Genomic DNA, 14,265 nt, shown 5'->3' on the forward strand with positions numbered 1-14,265 from the left:
GCTCAGGCTGCTGGCGCTGGGGACAAGCACCTCGCCGGGCTTGGGGACCACAGCAGCACAGAGATCCACGCCAGCTCTCCTGCTGTGACATCACAGTGAGACATGACATCACAGTCCCGGTCCAATGACATCACTCCTTCTAATCCCCATGTCACAGCTCTCGGTGGTGACATCACAGAGCAGGCTGGGCCGCAGGGTGTTCCTCTGGGTGCGGTGGATGCTGGCACGAGGTCCCGGGGCAGGAGCACATGGCTGCGGGGGTGACAGTGCCCAGCACCATGGTCAGGACGCCCAGACAGGCACAGGGAGAGGGGACAGCAGTGAGGGACCGCAGTGGGGACCACAGCTTCACCTGAGCTGGGTTGCACCCGCCCCTCATCCTTGACATGGGCATGGTGAGCAGAGCCCGCGGAGGCAGGGGGAGATGTCCCAGCCATCCCCCCCGCCCAGAGAGCCTGAAGTCAGCACCGTCCTCCCCGGCCCTCCTGCCCAGCAGGCAGCCGGCACAACGGGGGGATCGGAGCGGGGATGCACTCGCCTGGCTTTGCCCGGCTGGCTGCACGTGTGCCGTGCGGGGGCACCCAGCGCCTGCCCGTGAAGGGGCTGATTCACACGGGGTGCTGGAAGCTGGGCTGCCGTGGGAAAGCGCGCCCGCCATGGCTCCCGAGCGCTGGGATTGCTTCAGCGGGGGTGCAGCCAAGATCCATTTCACAGAGGGCAGAGCAGATCTAGGCTGGGATTTACCAGTGACTAAGCGTGTGCTGGCAAGGGCTGCCCTAGCGTGAGAAAGGCAGCGCTGCTCCTCCTCCAAGGTGTGCCCGCTGCCGCCCTGCGACCCGCAGCCCGCGGGGGCACCGGGGCACCCCGCCGTGCGACAGGAGCACGGGTGTCGGCAGGCCGGGCAGTGCTATGGGGTGTGCAGGGGCTGCAGCTGCCTGGGCCCCTCCTCCCAAGCTGAACTCACCCCTTTTCTCCCCTGTGACCGGGCTCCGTGGTCACCCTGTGGTGACGCTGGCCACGTGGACGGGCAGGACAGCATGAGCAGAGACCGTGCACACTCAGCCCACTCAGCTCGTCGTCCCCAGGGCCGGGCTGCAGTGTCGGGCAGAAGCTGCTGCCCTGCCCTGAGCCAGGCACAGGGGCTGGGGGGACCCCGAGGTGCTGCAGGGGAGAAGCCGAACCCTTTGCTGTCGGGTCGTAGCCCCTGCTTGCCGCAGTTGCACCCCCAGGCCGTGTCCCGGGGTGCCGCCATCTCCTGCTGTCTCACCACGGCGAAGATTTTTGCCTTTGCATCCACCCCGCTTTGTGGGGACCACAGCTAATCCTGCCACCATGGATCCGGGGAAACCAAACCTTCCCAAGGAGGAAAACCCCATCCCTTCCCTAGCAGAGAGGCTCCTCACTTCCCTACCCTTAAAACAAAAGCAAAACCCACAGAAAAAACTGCTCCACACCCCTGGGCAGTGACACTGAGATGCAGAAGGCTGTGGGGAGCCATGTCCCCAGGCAGGAGCCAAGCATCGAGCCCAAGGCCACCACTGGCCCCTGCACGGCAGCCACCCGGCCCAGCCTTATTGAGGTGGCAGGCTGCCTCGCTCGCTTCATCTCTTCTGGCTCATTTTGGCAAGGCATTAAAAAAAAATTAATTGCAATTTTTTTATTACAGCTAATTGGCAGTGCTGCTAAGTGGCTTATCTGGCTCCTGAGTCCTCCCCGTGTTTTTGGGAAGCTGGGGGTGGCAAAGGCCCGGAGGCTGGGGAGATGGCGTGGGGCACAGAGCTTCACAGCAAGCGTCTGGCAGCCCCGGGCGAGCGGGACATGCCAGGCTACCCCTGGGCTGCTGGGGCGTACCTGGCCCAGGGAGGTGGGTTGCCCCTAGTTTATAACGATGATGAATTTTAAAGAAGTAGAGAAATTGGCCTGAGGTCGCTCCATGCACCCAAGCGGGAGCCAGGAGCCCATGCCCGGCACGTTGGCCCCGCTGCCCAAACACCATGGCGTGCTCCAAACCGCCAAGGCTGGGCGTTAAGGTGGATTTGGTGTTTGTGACGGAGGGGACGTGAGCCCATGCCCACGCAGGGTGCATGTCCGTGCCTGGCAGGGAGGGCTGGGGAGGAGGGTGCAGTTTGCCCCTTGAGGCCCCCGCTGCAGCCGTCCTGGGTGGCAGCTCGATGGGCGGGTGGTTTGGGACCCCTCTGGGAGCCTCTGACACCCCGGTGCAGCCAGTGCTGCCACCGTGCCCGGGAGGTGCCATCCCACGTCTCTCCCACTGCCAGGCTCAACGCCCTTCTCCAGCGTGCAGCCCCCTCCCCTGCTGTCACTGTCACTGTCACGGGGGAGCGGGGCCAGCCCGAGCAGAGCTTGGCACACGTCCCGGGGAGCTGCCCGTCACCTCTGCCTGCCGGTTGCCATCCCACGAATGGCAGCAGGCACCCTGTGAGCCACGCGAGGGCTTTGGGTGGCTGCCGGGGTGGTGACACCATCCAGGCCCAGCCTCTGCAGGCTGGGACATCCTCGAGCCTCAAAGGGACCGTCCTGTCCCGCAGCATCAGCACTGACTTCACCGTCACAGCTGGCAGGGGCCAGAGCATGGCTCCACCGGGCAGCAGCATTGAGGTCTGTCCCACAGCTGCGGGTGACATCTGCCCGTCTGTCTCCTTCCCTGCTCATCCCTGGCTCCATCCATGTTCCTGTTCCCTTTTTCTCCGCCATCTTTCAGGATGGATCTGGCGCAGCCGATGATGGGCTGCTGCCACAGGCACAGCCGAGCTGGTGCAGAGCTGAGGGCGAGGCAGGCAAAGGTGTGAAAAGGGGCCCATGAGCTCCAGTCCTCGTTAGCCCAGGCAGCTGAAGCCTGAGGAGATCAGATCCGATGGCGTCGGGTGGCCTCCGCAGGTCGCAGGGTACCCCCACCCCTGCGAGAGGCTGGCAGTGAACCCCAAAGCGGCGTCTCCTTTCTGATCGGACAACTCCAACGCCTGATCTGGTTCCACAGAAGTTCAGGTGCACTCAAATAAGATCATCCTTCTGCTTCCCTGGGGTTTCACCCCGTTTCATTTCCCCGGGTACCTGGGCTTGACTGTGAGAGCGAGGAGGGTGCTGTGCCCTGCTGAGGGCAGGGAGGCCACACTCAGCCCCCGCAGCATCCACGCTCGCGGCTCGGCCCCGGCGTGCGCGAGGGTCTGGCCCCCGTCTGCACGAGTGGGAGTTGTCTGATGCTGGTTGTGCAAATCGGGATTGCTGCAAAATTCCCTTTTAAAAGTGATGCGGCGGCTTCCACATCATTTGGGTGCTTTCAAGATTGCACCTTGTCCATCTCTGTCTGTCTGTCTGTGCTGCTGTTCCGCGGGGCTGGAGCAGCGTGGCTTTGGGGACCTGAGCATCCTTTTATGGCCAAGTCAGGCCTGGGCTTGGGAGCGTGTGCTGGTTTTGTGGAGGCTGCCGGTGGAAATAACCTCCTCCTGCTGCCGGGCAGAGCCGGGACATGGTGGTGAGCTCGTTTTCAAATAAATCATCCTCCCCCATCCTCCTTCAGGCAGCTGTGTGGGAAGAAGGGACATCGTTGCACCTCGCCGTGACCCCAGCGCCATTCCAGCTAGCACGCCACAAACCAGCAGAGCTGCCGCGAGCCCGCGCCGGTGCCCGGTCAGGCAGTGGAAAAACCTTTCTGGTTTCAACAGGCGCTGGAGCAAAGCCCCAGGCAGGGAACTTGTTCTGGTCGGTGAAGTTATGCACCTCTCTCCCTGCTTGCCTTGGGTGCAGCGTGCTCGAAATGCTCCGCAAGCAGAAAACAGCCCCTAAAAACAAATAGCTGACGAAAGGTGTTGCCGCACATCCCAGCACCCAGCTCCCGTCCAAGCAGGGACAGGGCGAGGAGAGCGGAGCTGTCATGGAGCTGGCTGTGATGCTCCAGGGACATTTGTGGCTGAGCGCTTCTGGGTGAGAGTGTTCGGCTGCCGGCTGCACCCTGGGCTCAGCCTGAGGCACCCAGCTGTGGGTGCTCCTCGGCGGTGGGGTTTGGGGAGCTCCTTGAGGGGTTTGGCTCCCTAAGGGCCGGCACCTGGTGCGTGTAGGCACTCGGAGACCTCTCCAGGTGCATTTTGGCAAACCGAAGGTGGGCTTACAAAATGTGACTCGGTGCTCGCGGTGCTGCAGCAGAGCCGGGCCAAGCACAGCCAGCCGAGCCCCCAGCGTGTCTTGGGGTCCATGGCCATGCTCCATAGCTTCTATGAGAACAAATCTTGAAGCCACAACCCAAACTTTGGGTGTCTGCTTGATGTTTTAAGGCAACCTCTGTTTCTGGTGGTTTCTGGCATTGCGCAGGGCTGGGGGGTGAGGGCTGCCAAGGGCAGGCAGTGGTACCGGCAGCCTGGCATGAAGATGTGGCTAAGCACCGTAAAGATGGAGTGCCTCTGGAGAGGAGGTTCTTGTGGCTTGTGAACCCCAAAATTTGTGTCTGCTGCCATTCTGCCACTCGCCCCTCTGTGGGACAGGCCTTGCCTCAGTTTCCCTCTGCCATGATGCATGCGATGGGGGGCTGCCCAGCCTCTGCCGGGGTGCCCAGTGCGGGGCTGGGTGCTCCGGGCAGGCAGGAGGTGCCCGGGGAGCATGGCCACCATCTCACCGACCTCCCCCTCTCGCTTCTTCCAGGTGTGCAACTGCGACAAGTACCTGAAGGTCTCGAGGGAGAGGATGAGGCAGCTGGTGGAGGGCAGCAGGCAGGCGCTGGGGGCCGGCGGCACAGGTAAGCGGGTGGGCACCGAAGGCTGGGAGTGATGCTCTGACCCCGGTCCCCTCCCTGTGCTCCCGCCTGGGACTCACTGCCCTGGACAGAGCGGGACCATCCCGCCCAGGCTGGGGGTCTCTCAGAGGGGGAATGGGGTCCCCTGCCACCAACCTGCTGCTGGGTGCAGACCCGCAGAGCTCTTCCAAACCCGCTTCATGCCTGGTTGAGCTTGTGCACACCGAGCACAGCTCCCAGCCCTCTCTGCAGGCTGCCCCATGCTGCCCTGAGAGGCACTAGGTCATGCATGGGATTGCCCAGCCTGGGGTGGTTTGGGGACAAGCCAGCAGTGGCTCAAGTGACAGCCTAAGGCCATCGCCACCTGACTTGGAAACCCCAGCTTGGGCTGCAAAATGCCTCCCGGCTGGTGCTGCTGATGGTGCCTTTCTCACCTGCACGGTGCCTCTTAAACTCAGGCTGCAGGAGGGGTGAGGCAGGGCCGCCGGCGCAGCGAGGCTCCGGCGGGCTCCGAGGGGAGAGGCTCCGCCGCGCCCTGCTGAGCTGCGTTGGCCCCCACGTGTTTTGGTGGTGGGCGATACCTGCCGCAGCCACACCAGGCTGGAAACATGCCCCTCTCACTGCTCCGACCCAGCCCGGGCTCTGCCGCCAGCCCTCGCATGCATCACTTGCTGTGCCTCAGTTTCCCCATCTGCTTGACAGGGGAGAGCAGCGCGAAGCGGCGGCTGCCAGGCACTCCCAGCCGGCTGTGGCTTTGCTGGGAGCTGCGTGTGTGGCTCTGGGGACGAGGGACATGGTGGGGCGGCTTTTCCCATGGTGCTGGCAGCCTGGGAGCGCTACGCGTCCCGAAAGGCCGGGGCATCCTCCCCAGCGGTTTCTCTGGTGAGGGCACTGGCTGTGTGTGTACCCAGCGACCAGCCGGGCCTGTTCAGCCAGTTTTAGAGTATGGGAAATAGAAATGCTGTGGTTTGCGTTCAGCCATATGAGTGGTTTCCCCTTCCCCCTTCGGGATGGGGGTGATGGAGCCGGGGGGGTCTCACATGGCACCGTTGCGTCTCCACGCAGGCTCTTCAGGGACCCCCTTGCTCTACCCCGTACACCATGTCTGCAGCAGCCCATGTCCCCATCGTGCCGTGCAGCCTCTGGCTGGGTCCCCTGTGTCCCTGGAGGGGTCTCACGGGGAAGGATCCCCGTCTGCTGGGCCAGCTGGGAGCCCTGCACCGGGCACGTCGGGCATGGCCTTATCAGGGAACATCCTCCGATGGGGAGCATCCTCCGACACAGCGCGGTCAGGGACCGAAGGTGCCACCACATCCTCGGGGGGGTTGGTGTTTTGCTGCAGCAGAGACATCAAATGGACGCTGTGGCTCCTGGGCAGGCGGGCACAGCTGGGCAGGTGGCACCCGACCCAGAGGGAAGACCCCTGGGGTTTCCATTTCTCTTTAGATTCTGCCAGGGGCTGCTGGAATTGCGAGCATCAGCGTAAGCTCAACTAGGTTGTCCCCAAAATGTCCCACTTTAGGTCAAGTTTTGTGGAAGAGGAAGAGGGGAAGGGTGTGATGACAGTGTCCTGCCATTGCTTGGTGGGGATGGTGGTGGCGGTGGGACAGGCTGGGCAGCCAGAGAAGTGGGTTCATATGGAAAATCTCAGTTGTCCCCCAATTTCCTTTGCATTTTCCTTCTGGAGGGGGCTGGTGGCTGGGACCTGCTCTGCCCTCAGCCATGGTCCAGCACACGGCGTGGGGAGCTGAGCACCCACAGCCTCCAGCTGCTTGCCCATGCCAGGACCAGCCCCTGCTCTGTGACTCCAGCCTGGGCCATGTCATCCCATTCATGCCACCGGGCATGGATTAACCCCAGGACCGTGGCTGGGCGCTGCCGCTTGGCAAGAAAATGCCCCTTCCCCTCCAGCTTCCCAGGCAAGGGGGGCCTCCTCCCAGGGGGGCTTCGCCTCTCCGGGGAGCAGCAGGCAGGTGCAGTGGGAGCCACGGATGCTGGGGCACCCCTCAGCTGCGGATGGGGACGGATCCCACAGGACCAACCCTCCAGGTAAGTCCGCGGCTGCCCGGGTGCTCCCGCGTCCTGGGGTCCGGCTGCAGACAGCCCGGGGCTGCTCACGTTTTGGCTGTAAAACTTGGGCCAGTGCCGCTCCATTTGGCTCCCGGATTTTTATGGTAGGGCTTCTAAGTGATGAAAGGCAAATTATTCATCCTGTAATAGCTCACCCCAACTTGGACCTAGGGACTTTCCCAGGTTTTAGGGAACATTTTCCGTGACACAGCCGCATTTGCCCTGCACGAGGGCTTTGATGGAAGTGCTGGAAAGAGTTTCAGGCCTGGACAGCTTTGCCATGTGATGCCCGGTGGGATGCTCTGAGCAGCTTGGGTGCCTGGAGCTGGCAGGGGACGGGGCAGAAAGCGGCAGCGGTGCTGTGGTCACCGCGTGGCACAGGCAAGACGCGATCTCGCTGGAGGCCGCTGGCAGCATGCGGGCTCCCAAATGACCCAGGGGGATGGGATGTGTCACAGGCTCTCCTCTGGCCAGGGGAAGCTTCTTGCTTACTCAGTGTGGTAAAACCAGCTGGCATGGGGCCCCGGAGCTCCGGGGATGCTCTGCCAGATGAAATCTGGTCCCTGGGAAAGGCGAGGATGGAGCATATTCGATCTGGTTAGGCTTCACCAAACAGAAAAGGCTGCTTTAATCATAAAATCACCCCTTGCCATCGGAAACTTTTTCAAAACATGAAAACAACTGGTCCTGCTTTCCTTTGGGCTGTGCTGCTAACCAGGCATGCTGGAGCCTCCACTCTGTGCTGCAGAGAGGTGGAGGAGCAGGCGCAGCGGCCGGGGGTGCTCGGGGAGCCCCATGCAGCACCCTGGGGAGCCCCAAGCTGGGTGAGCATCCTCCATGACCAGTCAAGGCTGGTACTCAGGACCAGCGAGATCTGCACTACCCATCTTCTCCTCCAAGGTCGCATCCCGCAGGTGCAGCCCTGCGGGCAGCTGGAGGCACAGCCGGGACGTCCCCTCGCTGGGCAGCAGGATGGCGTGGGGCTGGTGGGGCTCTGGGCAGCCCGACCGGGGCACCGACCTTGCCCCCGCCGGCCCCAGCAGTGACTCAGGGTTTTTCTTTCCCTTCCTGGCCCTTGGCTCTGTGGCAGAGCCCGGGTGAAAGCCAGCGGAGGCAGGAGGAAGAGCTGCAAGACCGCAGCATGGGGAGGGCTGTGCCGCGGCTCCAAGCTGGGGTGATGCCAGTACGGTGCCGGGTCCCTCCTCCATGGCCACGGCACCGGGATGGCTGAGGGCATGGGCTGGTGGGACGCGCTTCCCTTAGCCAGGGGCTCCGATACACAGCGGGAAGAGGCCACTGCGTGTCCAAAGCCTTGAGGCTGGATGCAGTATTTTCCTGCCATGATTCCTTGATGTACAGCGTTTGGCCTTGTCATGAGCATTGTACCCATCTTACTGCCACGTGGGAAGGGCAGGCGATCCCTGTGCTGCCCCAGGAGGGCTCTCGCACCCAGGGAGCAGCCCGTGCATCCTCACCGCGTCAGCACCAGACCTGGTGTGCGGGAGAGGCCAAGGCACCCTGAATGTCTCAGGCTGCTCTGCATGTTTCTGCAGGGAAGGGGATGGGCCCCCAAGGGCTGCACCCTGGGGCTCCCCAGTCCCCTTCACCCTCAGACCGGGCACCTCTGGGGTGCAGCGGGGTAACGGCACCATGCTCAGTCTGTCCCTGAGCTGGGCAGGGATGGGGACCGAGGAGCTGCAGTGCAGGGCTGGGGCTGGGGGGCTGGGTCGTGCTCTGCCAGCTCCCCCTTTTCAGAAGAATTTTGTTTGCTCATATGAAAAATCACTGCTGGGCTAGGAAGCCGGTGACATTTTCACGGCTGTGGGTTTGCAGAGCTCTGCATGTACCCGCTGACAGCGGTCTTGTGCCAAATGCTCCCCGGGAAGGAGCCAGGGACCATTCGGTGCTCCTGCCCGGTGCCGGGCGCAGGAGCTGGCAGGGTTTGCTCCCACAGCGGCACAGGGAGATGATAGCAACTGAAGGTGCCTCTTGCCTTGAGCTCATCCTCCCTCCTCCACCCTGGGAACATCTTAAGATCATGGCCAGGCTGCTGCAGCCCAGGTTGCACAATCCCGGGTCCTTTGTCCTTTGCTTATCTGCCTTATCAAGGAGGAAAAGATAACCAGGCATCTTCAGTGCCCTGCAATCCAGTGCGTTTCTCAGGCTCATAACTCCTCTTATCGGGTTCGATCTCTCACCTCGGCAAGGTTTCCCATGCACCTTTGTACTCCAAGAATGCTCCCAGGTCTGCTTTCAGCCTTGTGCAAAGCCTTTACGATGTGCGCTTTCTCCAAAACACCTCAGCCTTAATTGCCTAATTACGGCCGAGTCTCCCGTGTGTGTGGTTGCGATGACAGCTGGGTGCGGCTGCCAGGCTGGGAGCAGGGCTCTCAGCTTGCACAAGCTCTGCCAGACCCGAGCGCCTCTCGGGAGGCTGCAGGAGGCTGCGGTTCCCGCTGCGGAGCCGCGGGGCGAGCGCCAGGTCCCCGCCTGAGCCAGCTGGGACAAGCACCCAGCTCCTCGCCCCAAGGCCTTGGGCTTAGCTGGGGTGACACAGAGGGACCTGGGCTAGAAACGGGGCCTGGGGGGGCGGATTTTGTGCAGAAGTACCCGGCTTCCCCTGGGGAGTTTGGGTTACCCCATAGTGCCCCGACACTGAAAGCGCGAGGCTGCCCAGGGCTCATGTGTGTGGAGACGGGTTGTTTCCAGCCAAATCAGGGCCGTGTGGTCTGGGAAAGGGGAATGGGCACAGGTTCAAATGAGGATTGCCCTGATCCTGCTCTGTCCCAGCTTCCCAGGCCCTCCCGTGCCCCCCGTCCCACCGTGGGGGGTCCCAGTAAACGCTGACCCAGGACTCCTGCATTGCAGCCGACAGAATAGGCTGTAGGGACTACAGGTCACTGGTGTCACCGTCACGGTGGCCTTTCATTATGACCCCCGCCCTGCTAAGGGCCTCTCGGTGGGCAGAGGAGGGTCCATGTCCCCCTGCCCGCTGCAGGCAGCCCACGCCGTGCCCCCTGTCCCTCCCCCCGGCCTCAGCCCCCCATGCACAAGCAGGGCCTCGCAGTGGGGCATGCGGAGCCCCTGGCCCGTCCCTGCCTTCCCTGGGGCCTTCGGGACAACTCGCTTTGCCCACCACAGCCCCCCCGTTGCAGTAGTTCCCTTCCAGGGCTCTGTCACCCGAGCAATTGCCTGCGGCCTCGGGGTCCCCGCTGCCGTGCCCTTGGGGCGCACACCGCTGGCTCTGAGTCCCCCTGGCTGAAGGTACTCTTGGTTTTCGAGCACCAGAAACCATGCGGTGCCCCAGGGCGTGAGATGTAGCTTTGCTGTGGGTCTTCCCCACCGTTTCTGTGCTGGTGGCCGGGGGCTGAAGGAAGGGGATCCCTCCCGGGCTGACGGGGCTCCTGCTGCACCCCACCTCACAGAGCTCTGGGGCGCGCGGCAGTGGCTTGGGCACAACGCAGGGCTGCTGCAGGGGTGACAGGGACGTCTCCTGGGCTGCAGAGGTGGGGTCCCAGCGCTGCGGGTGGCCTTGCTCAGCCCAGGGAGGAACCTGATGCAGAAATAAGCAGAATTGGGGCCCTGCAGCATCCCCTTTCCCCTGGGCACGGCAGCGCTCACTGGGAGGTGAGACATGTCCATGGGTGGGAACAGCAGTGGCTTGTGCTGTTCCCGTGGGGTATTAATTCCCACAGGGGAGCAGGGGTGGGCAGGAGCTGGAGATGCGGTGGGCAGCACGTGCGAGGGCAGGGTACAGCCGCAGTTCGTGGGGAGAGCAGGAGGAGAGGGCTCTGTGCTGAGCAGGGCTGCCGGGTTGGGGACGGCGCCGGGGGACGGGGCCGATCCTTGCTGCCCGTGGAGCTCTGCGGCACTAACGTGTGGGTGCTCAGCCCCGGGGTGCCGGGGGACTGCAGGGCTCAGCCCCCCGCTGGGCTCTGTCATCCCCAGGGTGACCCAGGCAAGAGGGGGAGAGGTGAGCGAGAGGCAAAAGGGCTTTTTATTTTCAAGATGTTTTGTAATGGGATTATTAGTTCCCAAGAGGTGTTTCGAATTGATTTGGTAAGGAATCGCTTTCATTTCTCCTCCGCAGAGATGCGGTGGGAATTCAGCCTTTGGTGTGAACCATCACAGAGCTCTGGAAGCCGTAGATCTGAAAAGCTCCCGGCACGTTGGAAGGATGCGCTCGGCTCCCCTCGGCCCCACGCACCCCACACGGGCTTTTTGCTCTGTCTCCGCACCGCATCCAGGCGAGCCGGGCTGCAGTCCCGCGGGAGCTGCAGCTCCGCCGGGGAGGGCTCTGCCTGTCTCAAGGGGGAGAAAAAAAAAGCCTTCTTCAAAAAATCCTCCCCTTTCCCCCAGGAAAACCCTTTTTTCCTAGGGGATCTGACCTTTTCCCGGCACAGTTTTCGCTGCGTGCCCGGCTGGCACCCTGTGCCTGGCGCCCGGTGGCCCTTTCACCGTGGCGGCAAGGGGAGCGCAGGCATCTTCAAAAGCCCTGGAAAGAATTTGGTGGGAGGGGGAGAAGGGGTTTTACAAGCTCCCATTCAAAAATGGTCGCTTTGAAGTGATGTAGCATTTTCAACCCTTTGAAGAGCCACAATTAGGAGGGGGCTGGTGCAAGCGAAAGGCAAAACTGCTGGGTGACCATCACGGCCTTTCTCTCCCCAGGCTTTTAAGGGATGAACTTTTCCTCCCTGCCTGCCATTTTCTCATGAGCCCAGGGGGGTGGGATTGGGGTGTTTGGGGGAGCTGGAGGTTTCACCCCTGCCCCATGCAGAGAAGGAAGGGGTCTGCAGTTGGCTTTGCCCCCCAGCAGCACGGCAGCTGACGGAGCGTGTCGGAAGGGAGAGCAAACTGCCCGGCATTGCTGCAGGAGCAGGGGGCTGTGCCCTGCCTGCGAGGTCGGGCTGGGGCATTTTTTAGGCTCCACGGTGGGGAAAGATGTTGGCCATCGGTGCTGGCTGCTGGCAGTGTCATTTTAATTATGGTTGGATCTACAAGTTCCAGTGAGGGTAGATGTCCTTCCTGTCGGGGTCCTGGAGGCAGATGCAGAGATCTGGTGCTCAAGAGCAGGCACAATGAATAGAAAAGGGGAAGAAAGGCAGATTTGTGTCCGTGTGTTATAAACTGAAGAAAAGCAAGAGATGGCCCAGGGTTTGGCAGGGAGTCTGTGGTTCGTGTGCTTGGAGGTGCAGCCCGCAGCTTGGCCTCCTCGGCGAGCCGGTCCCTGCATGCCCAGGCTGAGGCCACCCCGTGCCATCGTGTAGCACAGGGTGGAGGGAGGCAGGGACGGGGCGAGGGCAGAGCCCCTGCCTCCTGCCACAGGGATCTGCCACCTGTGACGGGCTCTGTCCCGGAGAAACCCCCAGGAACGGGGCTCTTCCTCCACGTCCCCACTCCAGCCGGCTCAGGGCTCTCCTGAGAGCAGCCTGGGTGCTTCACCGCATGCCAAAAATTGGAGAAAATGGGAAATTGAGGTCACTGTTTTTTCTCTGAGAATGGGTGTTGTGTCCCAAGGAGACGAAGAAGATGAAGGAAAGGCACATCCATGAGGGGGGCTGCAGGGCACTTGCCCAGGGCACAGCGATGGTGAGCCCAGCTCTCGGTCAGTGGCTGGGACTGGGCTTGGGGCTGCTTCCCCTCGTGCTGTGGCAGCGGCCCCCAAACCTGTGCACTGCTGGGAGGCATGGTGGTCCAGGGCTGCTCTGCAAAACCACCCTGAGAACATCTCCAGTGACAGCCTTAACCCTGAGTGTGGCTGTTTGTCTGCTGGGAATGGGGAGTGCCCATGCCCCACCAGCTTGGGCTGGTCATCTCCCCTGGGGAGGTGCGGAAGGTCCTGGGGGGCTCTGGGGAGACCCCCGAACCAGGGGCTGGTGTGAGCCGAGCCTCCCGCACCTCTCCCAGGCTGTGGCTCTTTCTGCTCGTGCGGTGGCCGGTCCAGGCCCTGCCAGACAGCCGTGGGGTGGCTCTGCTGGGACAGGGTGGCCATTCCAGGGCTGTCCTCAGCCTTGCTTTCCCCCACAATAATCACCAGCATGTCCCAGATCCTCACAGCACTGGGATGCAGGGAAGAGCCAGCTGGGAATGCTAGTGTCCCTCTCTGTCACAGCTGGCTCCTGACCAGGCTCCCTCTGATCCTCGAAAGGGGCAGGCTGGATGCCCCAGAGGTGCCGCCGGAGCGATGCAGGATGCCTTTTGTTGTCTTAATTGATGCCTGGGCAGGACAAGTCCCCCCCTGCCAAAAATGAGTCATCCCACAGCAATAACCGCAGCCAGCGTCCCCGGCTGCCAGGTGTCCTGATGGATGGGAGGCAGCTCAGCCCTCGGCTTCCGCCACCCGGATCCGGCGACCTGCCGTGCCCCGGCCGCGGGCGGTGAGAGCCTGCACCGAGCTGCCAAAAATGCCGTGGGGTTTGTGGCACTTCATTTGCGATGGCAGCGAGCCGCCTGCCCAGTGGGGCCAGGGCTCGGAGCGTGCAGGGACGGCTGACGGGACACGGCCCCACATCGCGCCCCGCTGTGCCCCTTGCCTGGGTTATGTGATGGGAGGTGGATGTCACGCGTACCCCAACGCCCGGTGTCCTCGGGCAGGCCAGGACAGTTGTGGGTGTCATGAGCAGTGCAGACAGCTATTAATGGTGTTTTTTTAATTAAAGCAGCAGTAAGGGCTTCCCTTGCTGTTTGCTTGCCCTGTAATGCAGCCCAGGGTGGGCAGAGCCCACCTCGGAGAGCAGCCTTGCCCAACCTGCAAAACCATTGCACCCAGTACAGCAGCATCACTGGTGCAGTTACCCAGACTGGAATAGCTCCCAAGCCCGTGGCAGAGCCCACTGCCCAGGCAGCAGCAGGACACGGCAGAGGAGCTGCAGGAGGTGCCAGGCAGCTGCTGGGGAGCAGGAGGCTGCACGGGTGCCATGCTCAGGGCAGGCAGTTGGTGGATGCTGGTGGCCACCTTCTCCCAAATTCACGGGATGCTCCTCCCTGGGATGCAGGGCAGAGCTGGGGCTCCCCGCGGGGACGACAGGCCCCTCACAAGGGTCGTTCATATGGCTGAGCACAGACCCCACTCATCACACCAGTGGCTGATGGTTTATCTGCTGTCTCCTCTCCCTGCAGGCTGCCTGGTGAGGTGTGAGGAGAAGCCCAGCCAGAGCTGCGATGCCGCCATGCCAGCCTGCGACGCGGCCCAGCCCAGCTGTACCCCACAGGGCGAGCGGCTGGAGGAGCCGGAGCAGCCCAGGGCGTCTGCGGCGTTGGTGGGGGGCACGGTTCTGCAGGTCACCGCCATCCCTCCTGGGGTGCTGGACAAAGCCGAGCTCACCGACTTCTACTGCTGCACCCGCTGTGGGAAGGTGTTTTGGGAAGGGTCCCATTTTGGACGCGTCGTCTCCCAGTTTCAGGATGTTCTTGTCGCCAGCGGGGACGAGCAGAGGGTCTATGAGCTGAGCTGA

At 62.7% G+C, this 14,265-nt stretch overlaps 1 protein-coding gene across 1 annotated transcript in view; it reads left to right on the forward strand.

Moving 5' to 3' along the window:
- EXD3 (exonuclease 3'-5' domain containing 3) overlaps positions 1–14,265 on the forward strand; it is a gene marked incomplete at its 3' end in the record, with an annotated part of 300,929 nt that extends 286,664 nt beyond the window's left edge. Inside the window, exons 24-25 of the mRNA XM_082327142.1 lie at positions 4,651–4,752; positions 13,966–14,265. Of these exons, the coding sequence (XP_082183268.1) occupies positions 4,651–4,752; positions 13,966–14,265 (402 nt within the window). The remainder of the gene's footprint in view (positions 1–4,650; positions 4,753–13,965) is intronic.

The sequence above is a fragment of the Platalea leucorodia genome, assembly GCF_965183815.1.
Source record: "Platalea leucorodia genome assembly, chromosome: 15".
NCBI classification, from domain to species: domain Eukaryota; kingdom Metazoa; phylum Chordata; class Aves; order Pelecaniformes; family Threskiornithidae; genus Platalea; species Platalea leucorodia.